This window comes from Grus americana, chromosome 9, assembly GCF_028858705.1.
Source record: "Grus americana isolate bGruAme1 chromosome 9, bGruAme1.mat, whole genome shotgun sequence".
NCBI lineage: Eukaryota > Metazoa > Chordata > Aves > Gruiformes > Gruidae > Grus > Grus americana.
In genome coordinates this window covers 9582419-9608192 of record NC_072860.1, presented here as the reverse complement: position 1 = coordinate 9608192, position 25774 = coordinate 9582419, and the positions used below count along the sequence as shown (strand labels likewise).

The window sequence follows — 25774 nt, the reverse complement described above, 5'->3', positions numbered from 1 at the left end:
CTTATGTACCACTGTAGAAGACTTCCATTGTGCTACTTTCAATAACCTCTTATTGTACTTTTAACACCATCATAATATATAGCCGTTCTATAGTTGTGTAAGGTCTATCCAGATAGCATTCAGAGCAGCGTTAAAGCGAGAGATGGAATAGTTTGAGGTTTTTGAGTGAGTGTAGGTTCTTTTTTCTTAATCTTTAAACTTTATTGTTTCAGATTCATACACACTGCAATTAATAGGACTATGTTGTGGTTGGACACTAAAAATGCAAAGTAATTTCTGAAATGCGGAGTAAGTGTCAGTGATGTAAGTTGGATATAGTTTGTAAGTTTTTTGGTTTTTTAATTATTTGGAGGAGTGCAGTAGCATTTTTGCTGAATACACAGTGTGTGCATTATGCAAAGCTGCAGGTTTGATGTTCCTGCAAAACATGAATTAATTGCACCTGTTTTGGAGAAGTGTTGGGGGGTGTTTTCTTCCCTTCCCTGGTTTAAAGTACTCTCAGGGTCTCAAATTGGGTCTTGTTGCTTAACTTGCAGTGAGCCCATTACTGCTGGCTAAAGGAATATTTCAAAAGCTCTCACAGGCTTACAGCAAATCTAATTTTAAGATGATCTAGTTGATCTGTGAAAAGTGGTGCCAAAGCATGCTAGATTTGCACTTAAAACTTTTGGAGAAATGTGATGTCTATAATGGGAATCTAGCATGTGTAAATTGTTTCCTGCAAATGTATTTGAGCTGTTTTGCTGTGACTGTTTAGCTAGTGGAAAATAGTAGCCTTAAATATATTTTGAGGGAAAAGTTGTACAAAGTAAAAAATGCACATTTCTTACAGAAATAAACAGTATGTGAGAATTTGGAAAGCATTTTGGGAATTTGCTTTCAAAATTTATACAAGTAACATTAAGTTGTGTTGAATGAACTCTTGCAAGAACTCATCCCTCTCTCAATGAATTATGTCAGTTGTCACCATAAAATTGGTTGGACAGATCTTTCTGAAAACCAGCATGACCTGATGTAGGTTATTGGGTTTGATCTTTATAGTTGGGGAGGGTTTTTTGAGTGCTTTTAATCACTTTCATTTCCTGCAGTGCTATCTTTCCTCTATAAAGCAAGGCTACAAAATAGTGTTTTGCCAGTTCTCACAACTATTCTGGTTGATCAGTATTATATGGTTACATTATGAATTCTGGAAAGTATTTAGAGAGATCCTACACATGCATTTGTGATAGAATGAGTCTTTCAAGTGTGTGTGTGAATATATACGCACAAGCTTCACTGATTAATTTTATTTTAAATACTTGTGCCCAAGAAAATTATTATTTCATTTGGTCTTGTGCAAAAAGGCAGACAGCCTTTTGTTTCTTTCATCATCATTTATCAATTGATGTTACTTCTTCCTCAAAGAAAGTTCTGTAAACTTACAAGTAATACTTTCCATGAGAAAGTATTAAGGCTCATATTTTCATTGCCACTGCTTCTTTCTCCACAGATCCAACAGCCACTTGTTTTAGGCTTTGTGTAGGCAGAAGGCATTTTTTTTTTTTCTCAGAGCGTGATGACCGCTTCTGTGGTTTGTTTTAAATCATGGGGAATTGATGATGCAAGTTGATAGGAGGTTTGTTAAGATTATGTTTCAACCTATAGTGTGTAGATCTATCAATTCAAGAAGTTGATGTGAATTTTGTGTCTTGGTCTGTCTGCTGTAAGATGCTCACAGAAACATGTTTAACTGCAGTTAAATTTTTAAGTGTTCAGATTATGAAAGCAATACTTGTATTTCTGCTCTGGCTTATAACCCTTAAAACATGCATGTTGTATTGGCGAGTGGAGAGGCACGGAGAATGGAATGAGCATAGAATTGGAGGATGGCTTACCACAGGCTTTTTCAGCTCTGATTAAAATAGTGTAAACCCACTGAGTGCAAGACCACCTAGTTAACTTCATGTTTTACATGGTTGGCTTTGTGAATCTGGAATGCTTTATATTCTCACACATATTTATAAGAGCATCTTAGCTATTAAGCCATATTGTGTGCACAGTAGTAATAAATTAATGTTCACATTAAAATTTCAGTAGGTTTAAAACCTAGAAACAAAATAGACCAAAAACCTAAACCACTGTTTATCTTATTCAAAGGAAAAAGGAGTAAATTACAGAAAAATACAGAAATACTTGCTGTTTACTGGACAGTAAATCTTATGAAGGCCTTCCAGTCTTCACAGAAAAAAAAGTGAAATGCTGTGAGCAGACTGAATGCCATAATACTGCGTTTAGAATTTTTAAGAGATGATAACACTAATTCCAGGGTAGACTTTGAGTAGTTGTAGGTGGGGGTTTTTTTGTTTGTTTGTTTTTTAACACACTATACTATCTTTTAGTTGTGGTCTAACCTAATCTCATTAGAATTCCTGATTTGTATAGATGTTCAGGGTTCAGTTGCAGATTTTCTCATTTTTACTTGTTAATTAGGTCTCAAGTTCTGAGCAGTCATCATTCCAGTTGGTCTGAGTTTTGAGTAAGTGCCTCTGCATGACATTGGAAAGAGTACTGCTGTTTATGGATCTTGCCTGTATTTGAAATTTGCTTGAGTTTTGTGCTAAAGTAACACCACTAGCATTCTGTTAAGATTTTTATAGCGGCTACTTCAGTCTGAGTTTTTTCAAGTGGCTTGGTAGGTTTCCCCACCCCCTCATTCTTGTGTTGTACAGTAGTGCATTATTAAACAGGAATTACTATTTTCCCCTGGTAGTGATAGGTAAAAGGGCTTTTCAAGAGTTGATATACAACTGATCAAGAGGTTTTTGTATTCTACATGAAGTGTTATAATAATAGTAAGTAAAATAAAAACAGAAGGGGTTTTTTCCTAGAAAAACTTAGAATTTTTCAAAATGTTTCTTTTTTTAATCTCTTCTGAGCAGGTGTACAAGGCATAGGTGGCAACATTTCTTAGAATTTCAAATATGTATTCTGAAGTCTTTGGCTTTGATCCGTAGGACAGGTAGTCTTAGTGCAGGTGCTTTCAAATTTTCATCACCACAACTGATCTGCAGTGTCTGATAATCTGTCTGTATGTGGTGAAACTATTTTGTGATAGACCAGGACAGATTTTTTTAACTTAGTTCGATTGAGTCCATTCATAAAATGTGCAGTGATTCTGTACAGTCCAACATAGGTTCTTGACCTTGTACGTATAATCACTGGATGTTATCTTTGGTTTCTAGTAGCTATACATGTGGAAAAACTTGAGAAGTGAGCTCTTATTTCTCATTCTGAGCCAGTTTTTGTGGAAACAAGGAGTAGGAAATACTGTAGTAGAAAACTATAGGATGGCCCAGCATACTTTTTATCATATGATTGTTTTATTTTTCTGAAGTTTGTTTAAAGCCAGTAGAATTTTTAAATCGCTAATGGTTCTTTTGTTAAGGTGCAAGTACTGGTATATCAGCAGAAGTAAATACTGTTAGATGACTTAACAAAAGAACTTCCATATTGACATTTTTAACATGCATTTCAGGGAAGGAAAAAAGTGTGTTTAATACCCAAGTACAGCAAGGAGCTCAAAACTGTAATAAACATTTACATTTGGATTGTGCTTGCTGTGGAATTGCCTAGATTCTTTAATTAGTTGTGCATAAAATTGGTGTTTGAGGGCTGAAAGTGTCTTGCTTGTAGTTTAAATAAGGTATAATAGTATGCAAGATGTACAGAGAGAACTTGCTTTATTTGTTTATGGTTATGGATGAGGTGCATTTGTGGAAATGCCAATTTTTTGTTTAATACTAATGAGAATAAACATAAATGAAGACAATAATAATTTAAATTATACATGTGAGTGATTATAAAATTGGACTAGCTTATATCATCAAAAATTCATAACATTCATTTCTTACACTACATGTAGTCTGAGTACAGGCTGTGCATATCTGTTTCTTACATTTTGTGTGTGAAGAATCTTTATTGAAATAAATACTTTCTTTTGACTTTCACACTACTTTTGTTTTCAAAGCATTAGTAGCATCTGAGTGGACCTATTTTTTGATATTATGTATGTGGATATAATTTCCATGTGTAGCTCCGGATTTGTTTTTCTGTTGCATTTGTTTCAGTGTTAGTCTTGCTCTTCCAGGCACTGCTGATTTGTGCATCCAGTCATGGTGTGTGCACTATACGGTGCAAAAAATCCCCCAGAGAAGGGTTATTGTCAGTGTGCAGTGGTATTGATTACCTGTAAATGTATAAGTGATTTATTAAGTGTGTCTTCGTTCCCTTCCCCAAAGTAAGCTGAGAAAAAAAATTATCCCGTTGGCCTCTGTCTACCATAAAATTTTATCTTTTATTTACTATAAAATTTCTTGAATTGTTATCATAGAATCATTATGGAGGGGAGTTGTCATTAAGCCCCCAAAGCCTTTAAAGGCCCTTCTGCTCCCCCACCTCCTTCTTCCTTCATCCCCTTCAAATTGTTCATTGTATTTCTTGTTTTGAAATGGCTTCGGGAAATCTCTCTACAACCTGTATAAATTGGTGCATATTTCACAGATTTTTCTCTTTAAATAGTGTTGATTTTTGAACAGTTGTAAAATATTGAACTACTTGTAGGTTAATTGACAAACCCCAGAAATAATTCTTGTGGGATTCACATTGAAGTTGAGTGGGCAAGGAATGGGCCATTTGTGGTTCAGGGAAGCTTTCTGAATCCAGGTCATCGAGGCTGGGAAGTTAATGAACTAATGGATTTTTTCACTTGGAGAGATGGATACCCCTGAGGAGACTTGGTGCCTTCCACAAAAGGTACGGACATACAGAACAGCATTGCTCTTTCTTCAGGCAGTTCTTAACTGGGATTGAGGCATCCAGCATCTCAGTTAAGCTTTAAAGTCATTGCAATGTTAATATTATACAAGTCATCAATATAGAAGATTTGCCAAAAAACCCCATGGATTTGCCACTTATTAAATTAATGCTATTTATTTCTACTTTGTAGTGTTGTGATGATGGTCTTAAAACTACTAGAGGTACGATCACATACTGAAGTTTTAAACCATTTTGAATTTGGTTAAAAAAAAATCTTGTTGGTTTAGAGTTAGGAATGATGTGAGTAGTAGGCTGGGGTGTAATAGTGCTGCTTCTGCAGACAGTGACAGTGACCCATCGTCCGTTACGGCAGTTTGAAGACCACCTACTGCACATTACCTGGAATGTTGCAGTCCCACAGCTGAGGTTTAAAAGGAGATGAAGAGTGTCAGGGGCCTAAAGCCCATTGAAATTTGAGCATTCCAGCAATTTTTAATCTTTGCTAGTAAATTTTGTTAGGTTATAGGTAAACAAACAACTTTCCTTCCTGCTCTAAGTTCTTTATTAAATTGGAAATAATTCTGATGAAAGAGGAATGAACCACCTTCCTTCTCCTGCAGTGTAAGAGCCTGTATATGGCCAACTATCCCAAGTAAGCTGCTTTGAGGAAATTTGCAGTCGAACTTACTTTGTGGTAATTTGCTCATAGTTACATAGTCCTCAGATTTTTAAAAGCATGACCTTGGCTGTTCTAAGATTTTCATTGCAGTGGAATGTTAAATGACTGGAATGAAATTTTTAGAATTGACCCTTGTTTGTAAATGGGGAAGGCATACCCAGTAGTTTATAAAATTTTGTGACACTGTTTGCACTGTCTCTCGCTGCACCTTTGACAAGAGCCTGTTTGACAGCTACAGACACCCATCTGAGCTCTTGAAGTGCAGAACTACCTGTCTCTCCCCGTGTCTTCTAGACCTCCAGGATCCTGCTGACACATGAGAGGGATGATTCACTCCCAGAAATTCAGCCCTTCTTCATTCCATTTCTGCTGTTCTAATTAGGTTCAAATATTTTCTTTTAACACCAACTTTGTTTAGGATAGAAACCTTAAAGCTATTGTATTTCTTTCAGGAACATAGTTCCTGCTGTTACACAAGCCTTTCAGAATTTTTTTTCCCATAACTTTAATTTGAAGAAACTTGTCTTAAGATTGTTGCTTCTGAAGTGAGTCAAGAGGACTCTGAACTTCTCACTACTCTTCAGAATATTGATACTCATTTTTATTCTTTTGGGCAGGAGAGAGGAAGTGGGCAGATTTTTGGTGTCAAAGCTTTGTATTTATTTGTCTGTTTCATTCAGAATGGACTTTTTTTTAGTTAAGCAATCCTGACCTGATAAACTCTTTTTTTTTTCCCCACAGGTGTAATTTGCACCTTAAGTAATCCATACAACTACTGAAATAAGCCAAAAACTTATTTCATATCTGAAAATGCTTCTGGTACCTTGCAAAGTTAAACATGAAAGATGAGACTTTTTGAAGTGTAATCTTAGATCTAGACTTCAGCTCTAAGTTTCCAAATAAGTAAGAGAAGTTTCAGAAGTGTAGACAGTTCTTCCTTACTATTGTCACATTGAAGTGTTCTTAGGAAATAAGCAGTTTCATTATAGGTGTTTTGTAATCCTCCTCCATTTTCAGTCACTATAGTAATGAGAGCTGTAGAAATGTCATTGGATGTTTTTAAAAGAACCTTGGTTAATAATACAGGCAATGTCACTATTTTGGCTGTATAAGCACTTCCATTCTATAGCAGTGACAACTATCTTTTGAACTAGAACTTCTATATTTAGCCTCTTACCAATTCAGTTCTTCTAGAAGCTTGAACAAAACCAGTTAATTGTTATTTTTTAAATACAACTTTTTTAAAACCAAGTTTCATAGACTGATGGCAGGTAGGCAGAAGTTTGCACTGTGGCAGGGGGAGATGGGCTAATTTACATGTAATGCCTTTTGGTATTTGAAAAGGCATTTATATTTGTCTGCAGATGCTGGGGTGCGGGGGGAAGGTATCTTAAAAACTTGGATTTCTCTATTTTTAGTTAAATAATATTCTGCTGTCCTCTTTTGGCAAAGCATGTAATTCTAGGGTAAAGTCCCTAGTATAATTAGTAGCATATTTGAAGGTTTATGTTGAAAAGAAGTTAATTTTGGTCTGTTTTCTTTGGTTTTCCCCAGTATCCAGCCCTGCTGGAGGATAACATCCTTCAGTCCTTACTGACTAAAGCATATGTGTATTTCAAGGGGCTTGGGTCTTGTGGAAAATAAATAGTAAGGCAGATGAGTGTACAAGAGGCAGAGTTAAGCTTTGTGTAAGTGATCTCAGATACAGTGTTTACTGACTTTGATTATCCCGTCTTGTTAACTTACTGATGTATTTTTTTATACAGAACCTTAAAGACTGGTCTGTGTGAATCCATATATACTAGTAAGTGAATGAAAAATGAGGCTGGAGAGCTATCATTCATTTTTCATTGCCTCACTGAGACAAATTATATTTTGCTTTTTATCTGTATTAATGAGAGTGACTGTTTGAAGGTGCATTTTGTAAGGGGAGTGTCATAAATTGCAAATTGAACCCATAAGTTGTTTTTTAGACAGTATAACGTAGTTTGTGGCCTACCCTTAATGGACCTGCAGGAGAGGAAAAAGGCAAGTCTTGTCCATGGACTTAAGCATGTCATGTAAGTTTGCATCTCTAATAGACAAATGGAAAGAATTGGCAATTTAGAGTCTCAATGGTATTAGACAGTAGAGAGTACACATGGACCTTGTTTTGAATGAAATAGGTGCTGTTACATACTATGTTTCTGCTCTTTACTGCTGACTAAACACGTTGTCTTTTACAGTTGGGATATGCGTGAAACTGTTTTATGAAAGACTGTTGACCTCGGTCTTTGTGTGTATGATGCATTCTTACAGTTGCTCATTAATAGTTAAAACACTTTCCCAACGCTAACTCATACTAATTTTAAGGTCTGTAAATGGAAAGATGTCTATATTCACAGAATCAGCACTGTGTAATTTTGTCTTTCAGTTCATATTGTTTCCATTGTTTTTGCATTTTTTAAAGAAATGAAAGAAAAAGGTTTAGATTATCTTTTGCCTTATGTTATTCAATAACTGATGGCTGCTCAAATTTACACAGTTCATGGTCAGAGTTCAGATGAAACAAGTGTCTGGGAGGAGTTGCTTTTCTCATTTTTTTGCCCTTTCCTCCAGGATATTTTGTTCTATAGACTTGCAAGATTGAAGTTGGGGAGGGACATTTGGGAAAAATTAAGAAATTGTATTAAATAAAAATTGAAATCTAGAATAACTGAGCTATGTTGGCAGTTCAGAATTAGTCTCATTCTTCTGAATCAGTTTGTAAAATATGAGAGAGAAATGAGTCTCTGATCTTTCTTTAAATTTGTTCAGTCTCCTAAACATGTCAGAACTGGTGCTGCAGTATGACACTTTCTATTAAAGACTCGTTTTAGACTTTTCATATAGTGTTGAGTTGCTATTGTGTGGTAAAGCTCCTGTCAGGTCTACCTATAATGCAGACAAATGTTACCTTTTGAGAGGAGGAGCAAATCTTTTTTCCCGGGCTTTAGGTTTACTGGAGAAGGAAGTTCTTGGAGGATATTACAGTTTGCTGTAAAGCTTATCAAAACCAACCAAACCAACCCCTTCCTCTTCAGACCCCCACCCCAAAGCAGCACTTATTTTGTGATGAGACCAGCAGTGCTCTGAGACAGTGCCTTGGAGGCAGACCAAATCTGGCAATCACTACGCAGGAGGTACAACTCCGTATTTTAAGGAACAGTCACGTTTTAATCTACTTACATCTTCTGCTCCATGCTGGCAGAATAGCTCTTCCTTGCTGCAGAACCCATGTAAGCAAAGTGGAGAAGGAAAGGTTTTTGCCTAAAATTCTGCAGCTCTTGGGTGTTTCACTTGACAAAGAGGATTCCTTTATGTGACTTAATTGTGTGTTCTGCTTGCTTCTGCTGAGTAAAGCCTCACAGAGCTGGGAAGGAGAGGTGGATATTGTGATTTCTGCATTTCTGCCACTGATTGAGTATTGTCGTGGAGCCCTGCCTGTTCTACAGAGGCTCAAGCCTTTTTTGGGGTCAGCCTACAGTCAATTTTTTTCTTGGCCTTTATGGGATCACTCTCAGCACTGGTTACTCAGCTCATCTTCTGAGCCTGGAATGGAGCATGGTGCAGGCCATGAATATTCCTTGCAGGAGGAATCTGGAGAAGCTGGAGATTGCCCACCCGAACAAGAGTAAGGCTTGAATGTCAAGGGATGAGTGAAGAACAAAACACAGATATTAAAAATGGTGTCAATATTTAATGTTGTAAATGATAACTGGCAGATGCCATAAGCAAACTACAGGCATAGGTTCACTACCACCACACACACCCTCTGAGGGAGTATAATAGTATAGTAGGCATTTCCTGACACTCCTAGGAGACATGAATAATACTGGATTGTCATCTCCATGTGTTGTTATAGGTCACCTAGGAGCAAAAACCTAGTTATTAGGACCAGTTTTGGTAGCACATTGCTATGACTTCCCTGTGACTTTTTCAGCAGATGGCCAAAGTGGAGTAGTAGCCCAGGTGCAAGAGAACAGCAGTAGGTCAGGGTGCTCCTTACTTTGTTCGTGCTCTTTCTCTTAGCTTCCAGTAATGTTTTTTGGTGTGCAACAGTCAACCTGTTCAGATAACACTTGACAAATTTTGTGCCTGGTGGTTTTGGTTGTTCAGAGATTAGTTGTTTGTATTTGTGAGTGTGTGTTACAAAGTTGTTTGCTTCTTGATATACTGATGTTTCTTAGGCAATGAGGTATAGCCAATGTATCCTCTTCCAGATATGCTCATCGCTACACAGTAATGAAAACTTCAAAATTCAAAGAAGTGTGAATATTGAGGTCTCCATTTGTCATTAATAGGAGTACATTTTTATCTGCTTTGTAGTTTAAGAATATGTAGTTCCATATCTTAATATGCCATTTTTCAGAGATATTCTTGGAGCAAACACTAGACAATATATCTCTGTCACTGTAAATTCTTGTCTTTTAAATTAACAATATTGGAAGGGTTTATAAAAATTCAAGTAGTGATTAGGTTCTGAGGCAGGAAATGTGCTGCTCTTGCCCTTTTCTGGATAACCTCAGCCAAGTTTCATCCAGAATGAAGGATCCAGGCTAAGGATGCTGAGTTATTGTGTAACAGACTATTTAATATCATCTTGATGAATGCCCTGTCTTGAAATGGAAGTGAAGACTGTTAGTTTTGACAGCCTCCCTTGCCTCTTGGACTGCGGGTCAGGACCCCTGTGGTGGCAGTTTTAGATGGCAGCAGTCAGCCCCTGCTCATTTTGTCTGCTGAGGGATAAAAATGGGGGAGTTAGAACAGGCTGCAAATACTAGGTGCAGATGCTTATCCCCAGAGCTGCTAACTAACTTTAATTCTTGGTATCCACTCACTTCCTTCAAGGTAGCGTACACACTTGCATTCTGTAAATCGGTTCTCACTCCAGTGCTCTGGGGTCTTAGACCTAAAGGATGTCATGGAAAGGAATGAGGCAGGTGATGGTTGCATTTTTGGAAAATTTTGAGAAACATTGCTCTGCAGTAATCATTTCCAAATTGATCTATTTCACCTGGTAGTGTGTAGAATCATGATAAACACACTGCAGCTAGTCTGTAGAAAAATTGAATAGTAATGTTTGTGACTTTTTTTAAAGTAAAAATGTCCTGCAAGTGTGTTTACAGTCTGTTAAAATTTCTGAGAATTAACAATGGCCTATTTGCTCAGAGACCTTTGTGAGAACGTTATAGAACTTGTCTAGAAACTTCTTCTGCAAGAAGGATGACAAGCTGTGCCTAATCACTAGTCTTGTGAGTGCTAGTTCATGTGCCTCCTGTTTCTTCTGGTTAGTAAACCTCTGTGGGATACTCCTATGGTGATTCTGTAAGACATCTATCACCTCTTTCTCGCTTCTTTCTTAACCACCTCTTGTTTAAGAAGACTAAATAGCTACTTCCAGTAAACGTAAGCTGGTGTAAACTGTCAAGAATTCAGCAGGTTTCTAACAGTTGACTCCTGTAACTGCCTTTCCTTAACAATTCACAGCACTTCAAGCATGGTTGTATAAGTAAGGCTTCTCTAAGCTAAACAGACTTGACTGTCTCAGTCTTTCCTCATATGAGAGGTGCTCCAATCAGTTATCTTAGTGGTCCTTCACTGGACTTTATCCAGTATGTCCATGTCTCTCTTGTCCTGGGGAGCCCAGAGCTGAACACGGTACTCCACATGTGTCTCACCAACACCCAGTAGAGCCTCCGACCTGCTGGCAGTGCTTCTCCAAGTGCAGCCCAGGATACCATTAACCTCCTTTGCCTCAAGGGCCCATTGGCTTGTCGTTAACTTGATGTCCACCAAGAGCCTTGGGTTCTTTTCTGCAAAACTCCTTTCCAGTCAGTTGACCTCAGCAGGGACCAGAGCCCAGGGACAGGATGTTGCACTTCCCTTTGAACTACATGACTAGAAGGGAGATGATAATATTTTTTATGAAGTTTTATGTTAATACCAAAACTACTGGAGTTTAGCTGTTGCCCCTTTTGATTTATGGAATGCTGATAAAGTTACTCTAAAGAGGTGGTGTCTGTAGTGTTTGCTTCTGGGAGGGAGACACTGAGAAGTATATTCAGAACTGTTACTAGCTTTACCTGCTGGTGTTGTGGTCTTCAGGTGATAATGCAATAGATTGCTGATAGTGATTGTTTATTTGGTCTTGGAGATTTTAATAGGATAGACAAATATTGTTAAAGAAAGGGCTTGTATGTATCTGATCTGCACTGTGTCAGTACTGTGCAATAAAAGACCTTTTGAATCCTTTGCAGACTGCTTTTTTTTTTGTGAAATGATTGCACTTTCATGTCCACTGATCTTTTAGTCTAATTTCCTCAAGATGTACTTCTGCTACACTTTGAATTCAGATGTTTGTTCAAGTTGCATCTTTGAATCATTAGCATTTGGGCAGCGGTTTGTGGAAGTTTTCCAACTAGTGGCTGCTTATAAACAGCTATCTCTCCTGCCAATAACAAACTTGATCTCTCTCCCGTTCCCCAAGAAAGGTAATGTTCAGATAAACTGGAGTACATGAACACATGTCCTCTCTTTGGACGCTGGCTTCTTACTGTCTTGGTGAATCATGATGTAAACACTACTGAAATTACTGGGACTTTGCTTCTGAAAGCTTTTCTGAACCTGGGTGTTGGGTTTTCTTTTTTTTTTTTTTTTTCCAAAGCACCAGCAGAAGTAGTAATGTAGCTTCTGCTTAAATCTGCAAGAGTAGAAGGCACAAGCAAGGCAACTGTATTACAAATGTGGAGTTCACTTTTCAAATATAACCATTAGAAGAAATCTGGGAATGAGTGTGGAAGAACAGTTGGTCTCTGATCCTGTATTCGTATCTGTGGAAGTGGATCATTTATAGGCTTTGTTGATAGGGATCCAGAGAGTTGCATAAATCTTCACTGTTGGGTCAGACTGGGAGATTAGGATCACAGTTCTCTGATAGGATTTTTAGAGATGCTTTTGTACAGAATTCTGAAAGACGCCAAAATGTTCTAGTAGCATCACAAGTTTATTGCTTAGTTCTTTTTTTTAAATCTGCATACAAGCCTGACTTAAGGAGAGGGAATGAAAAGAGATGAAAGTGTGAGTTAAATAATCCAAGGATAGATTTAATCATTGCAATTATTACATAACTTTGAGGATAATGATACAGGATGACCTCTTTGTTCAAAAGCTAAAAAAACTCTTCGGCAGTGGAGAGGAAAGAATAAATTTTTGCTAAAGCTTTACTGCAGTGACTTACTGTCCAGTGGAGTGGAGTTACTTATAGTATTAGGAGTCTTTGCTTTGTTAGAAAACACTGCTGCAAACGAGCTAGCTACGCTAGATCTTTTTTGGAAGACAGTGCTCTTCTAACTTGACGTCCTAGAAGTTCAGCAAACCTGTTCCCACAAAACCTCACAGATATTAATCTAAAGTTAGTTAGTACCAGAGTAGGATGCCTCACTGAGAAGCGAAGTCCTTCATGCTTAATCTTAAAAGGTAATAAGTTTATAATACTATTTCAAATATTTCTGTATATTTATCCCGTGGAGATGTATACTCCTTAAAATTACCTTTTATGGATCTTTCTTGTGCTTCCAGAGCAGCTAGTGGTGTGTCAATTGTTAAGTGGCAGAAAGCTCTGTGTTCGTGTTTGTATTCAGTGATTTTGGAGCAAATAATTTTACAATCATTCCTTCATTTTTTTAGAGCATTTGGATTTTAAGTAGAATAATTAAACAGTTCACTTTTAGCTTTTTCTTGAACAGATCTGAATTATTAGATGCACTGCTTATCTGTAACATACAGAAGTATTTACTGACTGACCAACCCAGAAACAGCAATGCTGTAATACCACTTCAAACTAGTGGCTAGTGATTTGCCTGTTTTATACAGATCATACTTTTTTTAAACGCAGTGAGCAATTAAATTGCAGATGAGATAAAAAGGTTGTCATGTTGGCTGGGAGATTTTTGATTAGCAAGGAGAGAAAATGGCATTGGGAAGTGTTGGTTTGAGTCTATGCTTTGTTTGAAAACAAAACCTCATTTTTATTTTTTTTAAAGGAAAACTGAAAAGCTTTTACTTGGATTACTGTCTGCAATTCTAAATGGTTGCCTTCATTATCAGTACTTGTAAAATTGCTTGTTCAGGAAGGCTTTAGAAAATAATTTCCCTGAAGAGGCACCAATGTAGCAAATGCAAATTAAAAAGAAAATAACTGACCTTTCAGTATTATACGTGGCAGAATAAGCAAAAACTGGGGGGGAGGAGGGGGAGGGTGGCGGTGACATTCCACCATTTCTCTGTTACTTTGAGGTTTTGGTTTTGGGAGATAGGGAGATAAGAATTTTTGAATGTGTTTGTGATTTTTTTTTTTTTTTTTCATTTTAGATATACAGTGACATATCTCTTGAGTTTTGGGTACATACAGATTAGTAGGCTAGTAGATCTGGTATCAAGAGAGTGGAAAAAGTCGCCATAGGATTATTTTTATCATGAAAATCTTAGTATTTAACCAAAATTCCAAAAGACAAGGAAGATGGAGGATTATGTGCCTTGTTTTGATTTTGTTCAGCAGCCCATTCCCTCCCAAGGCAGTGAATGGCTTATTTATAATGCCTAGAAAACTTGATATTTTGAAATTGCATGTAAAAATGTACTTTTAATGAAAAAAAGTTCTGCTAATCATTGTGTTTGATTACAAGCACAGGCAAATCTAGTCTTCTGTGTCTTTCCTCTATTCACTTAGTGGGTTTTGGGTGGAAGGGGAGGGAGAAGAGAGGTGAACCTGGTCATGATTTTCCTCTATGATGTCATACCATTATTCTTTACTCTTTCAGTACTTTCAGCTCTTATTTTCAATGCTGCTTTGACAGTGTTGGTAGATTCAGGGATGGTTTTTCTTTTTCCACAGTAGTTCTGGGAATAGTGGGTTTTTTCCCCTCTCTTCAGCCTTTTCCTTTAGATGTAAAATGCTAGATCAGTTCCATTTTGTATAAGCTAAACCAAACTCAATTAAACATTGCATTTTAAATTTAGTTCAATTAAAAAGTGGGGGATTTTTTTAGTTGGGTGATGAAACTTGGCTAGATCACAAACTTTAAGCAATACTGACATCTGATATTTTGTTGCTACGTTTATTTGCCATCCCAGATACTGCTTTATCCATAAAGCATCATATTTTGAAGCATCTTTGCCTTGGTAAAGCACAATTGTAAACTGATTCCACACTAAGCACTAGATAGTAGAGGACAAAAGTTGGTTTGCTGTTATATTGAAACAATTTCTTGTAAGAGTTTCTCACTGAATTTTTCTTTATTGCTGTAGTTTTTATTTGGTGTATTTACTGAAGTATATAGTGTCTGAATAACAGATCAAGTGGATACATATTCTGCTTAGTACTTGATGTATATCCTGCAGCAAGTTATTTAACCATATTTGTGCAATGGAAATATGTTCAATACAGGTGTTAATTTTGGACATTTATAGGGGTTTTTCAACATCACCGGTAAGTATTTAAATTGTAGGCACAATATTGTAGGCATGTAATTCTTGGGCCATTAGTACATTGCTGTAAATAAAGAATACCTAGTTAGCTCAATCAGATGACTAAGTTTGCTAACTCTGTGTCAGACATTATTATCTTTTATTGTACAAATTGATTTGAGGTCTGGTTAAGCAGATCAGTGTTGCAGTATGATTTACAAGGTGCCAAGTAGCATGTTAGTATGGGTGGAAAATTGAGTATCATTGTTAACACTGTGGAGGAAGAGGCTCGTGTCCATGATTACCTGCCTTGCCACCTGCACAGCCTCTGGACTTGTGTTCTGTGGATTTGTAGCTCTGAAGGAGAAAAGCATTAAACTTCTGCAAATTATGATTTTCATAACTATCTCTTGAAATCCCTACTAGTTTCATAAATACTGTTTTCCTTTTGATACAATTTGAGAAAACCTTGTGATAATGGAATCAAAAAAATGTGGCAGAGCCACAACTAGAGTTAAAACTTCTAAAGTTAACTTTCTGTAATGATCTTGCTTGATTCTAAACAATAATGTATTGTTTTATTTTTACAGATGACTATGGATGAAAAATATGTAAACAGCATTTGGGATCTTCTAAAAAATGCAATCCAAGAGATCCAGCGTAAGAACAATAGTGGTCTCAGTTTTGAGGAGCTGTATAGGAATGCGTATACAATGGTGTTGCATAAACATGGTGAAAAACTCTACACTGGACTAAGAGAAGTGGTCACTGAGCATTTAATAAACAAGGTATGTCATTTTATGAATTAAAATGAAGTGTCTTATATGAAAAAATTCTGAATAGTTATTTAAATGACAAGAGAAAAATCTAATTATGTTGCCTTGTGTTGAAATTGTATTACTAACCTCAAAAATGGTAGCTTAGAGCCAACATCAAGCTTAAATGACTTCATATTCTAGATACCGTTTGTCGTAAGTTACCAATGGAGGGCGGACTGTAGGAAGTAGTTGACAGTGTGTTAACAGGAAACAACTGTAGCTGAAGCATAACTGTTGAGAGCTGGGAATTTTTAAAAAGGTTTGTGGCCTTTTGTGACTTTCTCAGAACAAATTTTGGTTTGTTTACCTGTCATTTTTTTCATCTGTGGAACAAAATAAATACTATCATAAGAACCTGTTTGTTATAGGCTAATGAACTAATTCACAAGTTAATGAGAGAGTTGTGCTAGGATTACTCTATTTAAAGAGGCAGTAGGCAAAGTACAAAAACATCAGCTCAGCATCAACAAAAGTCCTGAGTAGTCTGGATTCTATCATCTCAGCCTTTTCAAAACCATGTAATTCAGTCAAAATGACATGCAGAAACTTCTTGTTTCTGAAGATGTGTCATCTGAGAAGAGGGCTCTTCAAATCTTGTGTTAAACCACAGAACCACCTCTTCAGTCTTTGTGAGGAAAGTGTAGGGTTGATTAATAAGTATGTCACTGAAAAAAAAGTTAAAACTCACTTTTTATGAGTCCAGATAATATTTGGTGGTAATAGGATCCTAAGTCTAGGGAAGATGCCTTACTTCTTGCAGTAACATCAATAGCTGCTTACCTTTGAAAAGAGATGCATGTCCACTTTGATCCCATATACTGGCAGTGGGTCCAGATGGAGTATCAGATTTTTGTCCTGTTGTTACAGCATTTGAAAAGGAGAATCATACACTATCATGTGTCTTGGATGATTAATTCGGGCTAAATTACAGAGAGTGGATGGGAGGTTTATGTCTAAATAATGCATAATGCTTGGGGATTTTTTGCACGTTCTAGCTGGAGTTACTGCTGTGGCAGAGAAGTGTGTTGTTTCTTTTTTAAAATCTTAGCTTTCAAAGGTATGGTCCAGACAAGTATCGTCTAAAACTGTTTTGAATATGGGGCTTTTTTACTATTTGCACAAGGGGAAACATCCTGTATAAAGTGGCTAAATAATTGATGGCTCTGTTTTGTAATTGTAGCACATCTGTGACTCTCAAACACTTCTGTTTTCATAATCTGTGCATTCATAATCTGTACTATTCATAAAATGTGGCAAATAGCTGAGGCTTCTTGTGTCTTGTTCTTGTATAGGCCTATGCTTACAGTCTGTACTCAGTAATAATCATGACACTAAACTTTTATTTTCCCTAGGCTTTGGGTTATCCTGGTTTAATTTGAGGAAAGTTGCTTATCTTCGTTCATAGCTATTCTGCATATTAAAAACGATCCATATGCAAAATCAATTATTCTGAAGTGCTGATTGTGGCAGACTGACAAAAGAACAGAAGATCCTGTGAGTTTGTACTGTCGCTGCACTGGCTGAGAGGGTTGCACAGATACCAGTGTAAAGAAATGCCTTTCTCACACTTAATGAATGCTATTGTATCTGGTGCTTTAAAAAAAAAAAAATCTTCTTCAAAGATCTAGTAGTCTGATCTTTAACACAATTAATTATTTCTATGTGTATGGCTAACGTAACAATAGATGACCAAAAATTTTTCAAATCAAAACTAACTCCTGAGTTTTAGTAGTTAAATGCTGTAAAGTTGAAAAGGCTAAATTATGCAGATGTTTGATGATGCTGTCCTATAAATTAAATAATCCCAGGAAGAGCTTAAAAAAAAAAAGAAAATGTGACTTCTGTCAAAAAGTTCTGAAGAATAAAGAAAATTTCTGTAGGCTCAAAGCTACTCCTTGTCCTTTTTGGTGGTTTGCTTAAGGATGCTGTATTGAGGCAGTCACAGATGGAAGTATGGAAAAAAATAGTGCATTGTTTATTAAGAATAGGACCAGTTCCATAATAGCATCTACTTGTTGTAAGACAGATAAAAAGAGGTTTTCGTTTAACCTCACACTTTATGTATCAGAAATTTTAGAGGAATATTGTATTTTCAATGTCTCTTTCCAAGAGCAGTTCTCTGTTAAATGTTAAGTAGCTAGTTAACAGTAAATGCTCTCATCACAAATTGTTGTAAACTTCTGTTCAGAGAATCAATGGTAGATGCTAGAGTTTAGAAGAGGGGGATTTTGCCAACTGAAATGTTGCTCATGAAATCTGTTAACTTTTGTCAAAATGAAAATGTGCAGAAATTAATAGATTTTAGTAAAAGACTACACTCAGTTCAGGGAGTGCTTCTGAGGAGCCAAACCCAAATTTTGAATTGCTAGAATCCTTGAAAAAGAATTGCCATTTGCTGTTCACATCTGCTGGTTATCTTTCTACAAGTAAGTTACATTCCTGTAGTATTCCAGTCATGCTGGTTAATTAAGAGTAGATGAAGAGGCTAGGTAGAGGCAATTTATTTGTTCAGATGTTTTTACAAATAGTTCTGAAGTTTGGAAAAGAAAGCTTATATTTTTTGGTGTGGCACACTTAAGAGCTGTATTGATACTTTATGCTTATTTAATTGCTAGGTGAAAGTTGTGCTTAGTCAGCATTTTTATTAGAAACTAAACACTTGAAAGAAGAAAAGTATTTAACTTCTCAACAAGAAAACATAATACCATGTACTGTTTTTACACCCTGTTTAATTGTAAATAAAATGGTAGATGCAAACATGATCAATACAAAATACAAGCACACAAGCAAGTTACTATAAAGTATGCTTGGTTTTGAACTTGCAGACCCTAATGGGTTGTAGATACAGTCACCAGGTTCTGGCTGCTTGATGAAGGCAGTAGTAAGCCAGGTAGCTTACTCTACATCACTGACAGGAGTCAGCTGTCTTGAACTACTTTGTTTTTGCTACAGGGTGAGGACATCCTAAAACTTGTCTTCGCCTCTGTATTGACATCATTATTAAAGTATAGTACATGCAGGTAGAACTGAATTTAAAAATACCATTGAATAAAAAGTACTGAAATCTTTCATCTTAATTTAAGCATTTAATTCTTGTGCATCTGGTACTTCATTGATTTCTCCCTCTCTTCTCCTTTGGCAATCTTGTAGCTTGATGTGAAGGCTCTTCACACTTCTCAAGCCTAGTCTGTTACTTCTTCACACAAATGTTGTGTTTTTAAAAACGAAACACAAAAAGCTCAGTTTACAGCTCTCTAAACAATTTCATGATAAGTAACATCACTTGTGTTAGAATAAAAAATCTTGAAGTTAAAAAGTTTGTAGGATAATGTTTTTACAGTTCACTGTTAGGAACACTTCACAGTCTAGTGAAATCTAAACCCATGACATGCAACATATCATATACATTCTGTAAATCGTGTGTGTGGGGAGACATTAGAGCATTATTGAAAAGGAAGAGATGCTTGGGATATTCTCATGTTCTATAAGATTTCTTGATCTTTCCAGACATTTCTGTTAGTGTCTGTTGCTGGCATGCCAGAATGTCTTACAACATGGTGGTCTTCGCTGGTACAACTGGTGAAGTTTGGTAGCAACAGTGCATGCTATTTCAGAATAATAATAAAGGCAGGCATGCAAGAAAGTCTTTGGTAAGGGGGAGACAGAGCCAGTCATGGTGGCGGCGTTGTTAAGTGCAGAAGGAATTGTATGGGCTGCTGGTGGAAGAGGTATGGGGTGAAGGAAGCACGTCTACGCTGGGACTTATAAAGGTATGTCTAGGATCCTTGGCAAGCTTTAAAGTTTGCTATTGTGGTGTTGCAGAAGGGAAGGGGAGAGGGAAGATGGGAATCTCCTATAAGGAGTTTGAAATTATTTCCATAGCATCTATAAAATAGGGAGGAATGAGGAGTCATGTAGGAGACAAATTAATTGGTGAGCATTAGGGTGTACTGTGAGCCTGACTGGCGATGTATGAAGTGTTATCTGCCTTTATCTTTCCTTAATGATGTTTCAAGATGATCTTGTGCAAGTTGGCAATTATATGGAGGGCAAAAGGATGTGAAGGAATTGCCAGAAGGAATCTTCAATATTCTTTAGTGTTTTGGTTTTTTTTTTCTTTCAGCAAAAGGATAGCAGCTGCAGTAATAAAAGTTCTGAGACCTTGAGGTCTCAGTTCAGAAAGTGCTGTTCTATACTGCTGCTCCCCACAGAAGGTTCTGGCTGTCCTTACAGTAGTGGAAATTACATAATTAAACTGTTTGTGCTGCTGTGTCAGGCCAAGGCACTCTATGAGAGAAAATACTAGGCCATAAGTCTGCTTTGTGTGTACTTGAGTTATTTAAAGGTATTGAAAGCTTATGCCAACAAACTACTCTGAAGAGATTGATGGGGGAGGGTGCTATATTTCCTTAAGAGCTATATCCAGTATAAAATACAGTTGAGCCTGAAGTTATATACAAGATTTCATCCTTGCAAATATAATAAGACCTTATGTAGATTATGAAGCTACTAATTCATTTTTGAGACTGTATATGGACAGTCCTATTTAAACTGGATATGCCTGCCAATTTCCTGCATAACTGCAAAGATTGTCATAGAAATCAGTATAAGCTCAGCTATTTGAAAGTAACATTCTGCTGATAAAAATCTTTGAGATTTAAATTTTCTTAACGCTTTGGAAGAGCAGCAGCTGTGTCTCTGAAGGGCTTCCTTCTCTATAGAAGAGTGTTTGTATCCAGGTTTTTTTACTACAAGTCATTTATTCCACCAAAGTGGTCTGACTCTGTGACTTTGCATTGTTAAGACGTTTTGTGCGTTATAGTAGTTTTCCTGTGACATTGTTGTATACGTGGCCCATACAAGGAATGTGTTCAATGCTTATTAATTAGACAGCTGTTGGAAGCAATAATTTGCTTCGCTTTTGTAGCAACTAAAAGAATGGTTTCCCAAACCTGTCTGCAGCTTAAAATAAATCTAGGAGAATGTCATTGAGAAGCTTCACAGAGAGACTCTGAGAGTAGTTCCGCTGTACAGCACCCGTTCCTGGTTTTAAAACACAAGTCCAGAAAGGCACATGGCATGCTGTACAGAGCAGAGGCAGCACAGATCTGAGTGTTCCGTGTCTGCTCAGAAGCAAGTTGTCATTGCTACCTAGTGACAAGCACCTTCTGCTACCAGTTGGTATGTCGTTTGGCACTGGCTGGTCTGATAGGATTATGGTGATGGATGTGTGTAATTATAAAGGCACACTGCCACTGTGTTGTTAAAAAAAAAAAAAAACCCAACATAGATATATAAAAAAACTTTGATCCTTAAAGAGTTCTGCATTGGCCTTGTACACTGGAGTAAAATTGATCAATCCCTACCCTGGTTATCTGTGCTTGTAAACTAATCATGCTTTTAGTTTTGCTTTGGTAAATTTTACTAGTGTGGATGACCTACCAAATAATGTTTCCAGTGTTTTTCCACATTGCCTAAAGTAGTGAAAGCAACCATGTCATGTTTGTTTCTCTTGTTCTGGGAGATTCTGTGTACTCTTCTAAAGTGTGACTGTTGAAGTTTTCAATGCATATTTACATTTTAGCTAAAAACTACATAGATTAGATGACAACAGGGCACACATTTGGGAGACCAAAGGGTAAATGATGATCACTATCAGAAAGAATGAGGCAGCTAAACAGTGCTGGTTATGACTTATAACTGCATGCTGTGTTTTCCAAAAGCAAGGAGGAGAGACCTTGCCCAGGAGGGGGGAGTAGGTGTTTGAAGATTTCAGAAAGCTTTGAACAAGCACACCTAAATTACCTAGATTCACTAACAAGGTGAATATTACAGGAATAAGTTTCCACAGCTTCTTGAGAAGGGACCGTTGTGTTCTCATGATATGCCATGCTATGTTTCTGGTTTGCTCGTCTAAGTTTATGGAGTATATATGGTAGTGTGGCAGACTGTGAATTTTTTGTTACACTGGTTTTGCCTAATAACTTCATAAAACTTAAATGACAGAATGAAGTCTGTCAAGTGGTTGCATCTGATGTTGGTGCAGCTCGTGGCTGCTTGCCATGTGTGTTTTGTTTTCCTGTTTGAATTCTCTATGCTGAAATTTACACTATCACACAAGTATAAATGCAAATCTATAAATGTAAAAATACATTCTGTTCAGTTACAACAGAGGGCAGAATGTATTCTGCATGTTACATCAAAAACCAATTCACGTGTTTCGTTAACTCTGGAATAATTTTTTTTTTTACATTCCCTCAGGTTTCTCTTTTACGTGAGTTTAAAGCTTGAGCACTGTAGTATATACCTACTGCATGAAAATCAAAAAATCAAAATATGAAACTGAATGTTCTTTTTTATTAGTAGGGAATAGTAGTGTCAAAAGGAAGTAAAGTCTGAAGTTGATGGGACAAATGAATCAACTAGCAAATACATTTGTAAAAACAATGATGACTTTCTTTTGTTCTCTGGAGTCTTTTTGTTGGCGGTTATGGACTATTAGTGTAAGAGTCTAGTTTTTACCAAGTGATTGTTTCCTTTCAGAACTGCTGTTTGCTGTAACTTTATGCTATCTCAGCATGTCTTTCTAAATGATATGATGGCAAATTTTCCACTTGTACTTGTTCCTGTTTGTAACATTTACCATTACTACCCAATATTCTGAGATTACTTGTGGTAGTAAAGTTAATGTTAATTGAAACACTATAGCATAGGAAATGAAACCTTTGAGGAGTTGTAAAAGATACTTTTAACATTTGAGATTTCAGGTATTCCATTGAAATTTAATATCCATGTTTATTTTGTTGCTCTTGTTTTTAGCCTGATTTTTCTTACTTGTGTGAAGTCTTAGTTTTCCACAGAACTGAAATACAAGGTAGGGATGGTCAGCATCCAGGAAAAGCAAGTCGTTTAAATGTTCAATTTCATAGAGAAGCAAGACTTTTTTTTTTTTTTTTTTTTTTTGAAGCAAAGCTTCTTAAGATTTAAATAATACAGGAGAAATTGACTTGGGTTTATGACAATTTTAATTTTTTTTCAGGTGCGAGAAGATGTGTTAAACTCCTTGAATAACAACTTTCTACAAACACTAAACCAAGCATGGAATGATCATCAAACTGCGATGGTGATGATTAGAGACATTCTGATGTATATGGTGGGTATTCTGCTTTTTCACACATTTAACTTGATGCAGGAAATTGTTTTTTGACAAATGTAAACAAATGAGGTGCACGAGTAAAAAGCAAGGCATGCTGACCAGTCTTCTTCCTAAGACTACTGTCTGTCCCGCGTTTCGAATTCTGTGCATGCAAGGCTATTACGCATGTGTGACAAATTATAATTGGATTCTTCTTTCAGGTTATCTCCTTATCACTCGAAAAATGCATCTGAAAAATGGTTGAATTTTTCAATTCTTAAAAAATAAACTAGTCAGACCCATTCTGGCAGGTTATACATGTTACTTGCATGTTTTAGTTCCCATAGTGGTTGCTTCTTACAGTGGAAAGCATGATGGTATAAAGCTTCCTCAAACTTCCAATGTAGTTGTTGCTCTTTAAGCTTAAGGGTCTAAAGAGGATAACTTCGTGTCCTTGAATGTTAAATTCTGATTGAATCTTTTGCTGCTCATACAGAGCTTGGGTACAAGATTAAGCAGTGTACATAGATGAGAATGTGATTTTTGGGTTGCATGGTTGTAATTTGAAAAGAAAAAAGAAGGGCATTCCTTACCTGATAGCTAACGGAAAAGGCCTTTTTTGAAGAGGGAGGACGTTACATTTTTGTGTCTGGATTGTGTTATGCTTTCTGTAGTTGGTATATGTGTAAATTCCCAGAATGGTGGGCAGGCTCTGAGGATGCAAGAGAGTGTATTTTTGTATAGCTTCTAGCCAAAGGTTTTAACTTCAGAAGGAAAAGAAATATGTGTTGAGGCACTGTGGGGTTTTTATGTAAAATCTTTTTTTTCCCCAAATATACAGAAGATAGTTCTTTATGCAGTATTAGACAGTGAAGGACAGATAATGGTAGAGCCTTTTTTTTTTTTGGTCAAAAATGATGATTAACTGAGATTGTACTCTATCTGCTGAACAACTGGAGTTAAGATCTTATCTTGTAGCTGTTAAAGATCTCATGCAATGAATTGAACCTGTTTGTATTAGCTATGAAGAAATCCTACTTGGTTAATAAGCTACTAAAAGTTAAAGAATTTGGAGTAATTATTGTAGCCCCATAGCTTAATTTATTTTTTTAATGCATATACTGACTTTAGTGTTGTGGGTTTTACGTGTGGGGTTTTTGTTTTGGTTTGGGGTGTATTTTTTTTGTTTTTTTAAGTTTGGAAAGACCACATATCTAAAGATAGAGGGCTGGAAAAAATGCCTTCATTGACACTTAATGCCAAAAGGAAGACTGAAAGATTATTTTGAAGATATACTGTCTTCGCTATGAGAAATTCTGGAATCTCTAATCTGTTTGTGAAGGACAAATACAAATCAGTTGCTGCTACCTCCATCTGGGCAAATTGAAGAATAGTTATCAATTAGAATAATCTACCAAAGCTTGTGGTGAATTTTCAGAAACATTAGAAGATGGAATCCAGTGCTTTCTGGGGGAGTAGCTGTTGTGTTTTAGCCAAATATGATGTATTATTTTAGTATAGGAGGTGCTGGATGCTCCAAGGTGGTGTTCCCCAGGGCTCAATATCGAGGCCAGTTCTCTTTAATATCTTTATCAATGATCTGGATGCGGGGATCAAGTGCACCCTCAGTCACTTTGCAGATGACACAGAGTTGGGTGAAAGTGTTGATCTGCTTGAGGACAGGAAAGCTCTACAGAGGGATCTGGACAGGCTGGATCGATGGGCCAAGGCCAATTGTATGAGGTTTAACAAGGCAAAGTGCCAGCTCCTACGCTTGGGTCACAACAACCCCATGCAATGGTACAGGCTTGGGGAAGAGTGGCTGGAAAGCTGCCCGGTGGAAAAGGACCTGGGGGTGTTGGTCGACAGCTGGCTAAATATGGGTCAGCAGTGTGCCCAGGTGGCCAAGAAGGCCAATAGTATCCTGGCTTGTATCAGAAACAGTGTGGCCACCAGGCCAATAGACATGATCATGCCCCTGTACTCAGCACTGTAAGGCTGCATCTCGAATATTGCGTTTAGTTTTGGGCCCTTTGCTACAGGAATGACATTGAGGTGCTGGAGCATGTCCAAAGAACAACAATGAAGCTGGTGAAGGGTCTAGAGAGCAAGTCTGATGAGGAGCAGCTGAGGGAACTGGCATTATTTAGCCTGGAGAAAAGGAGGTTGAGGGGGAGACCTTATTGCTCTCTACAACTCCCTGAAAGGAGGCTGTAGCCAGGTGGGTGTTGGTCTCTTCTCCCAGGTAATAAGTGATAGGACAAGAGGAAATGACCTCAAGTTGCATTCAGGGGAGGTTTAGATTGGATGTTAGGAAAAAAATTCTTCACTGAAAGAGTTACTGAGCATTGGAACAGGCTGCCCAGGGAAGTGGTTGAGTCACAATCCCTGGAGGCCCTTAAAAGACGTGCAGATGTGGTGCTTAGGGACATGGTTTAGTGGTGGACTTGGCAGTGCTAGGTTAATGGTTGGACTTGGTGATCTTCAAGGTCTTTTCCAACCTAAATGATTCTATGATTCTAAGGTACATAGGTGGTCAGAGTCGATAATGCAATGTTATCTGCTGCTCTTAAATTCAATAAATCTGTGATCCCTCAAACAGTATCAGAGAAAGCTGGCTTATCAGCTGTTCCCGTTTTAGTGTATTGACAAGTATACTGAGGACCAAGAAGTCCCCTCTTTGAGAAGGGTTACATGCTTCAGGTAGGACTTTTGAGGGGAGGTGAGAGCTGTTTCCTAAGTGGTTTTTGTGCTCAGGAGAGCAATGCCTTGACTTTTGTTTGAAGCTTACAAGTGTTGTTAGAACAGCCAGCCTTCTCTTTTCCACCAAAACTCCAGAAGATGGAGACCTGCAGCATTCCA

The 25774-nt window shown here is 37.1% G+C and overlaps 1 protein-coding gene across 1 annotated transcript in view; it reads left to right on the top strand.

Annotated features, from left to right (window-relative positions):
* CUL3 (cullin 3) overlaps positions 1 to 25774 on the top strand; it is a 59576-nt gene that overhangs the window by 3646 nt on the left and 30156 nt on the right. Inside the window, exons 2-3 of the mRNA XM_054835120.1 lie at positions 15550 to 15747; positions 22817 to 22930. Of these exons, the coding sequence (XP_054691095.1) occupies positions 15550 to 15747; positions 22817 to 22930 (312 nt within the window). The remainder of the gene's footprint in view (positions 1 to 15549; positions 15748 to 22816; positions 22931 to 25774) is intronic.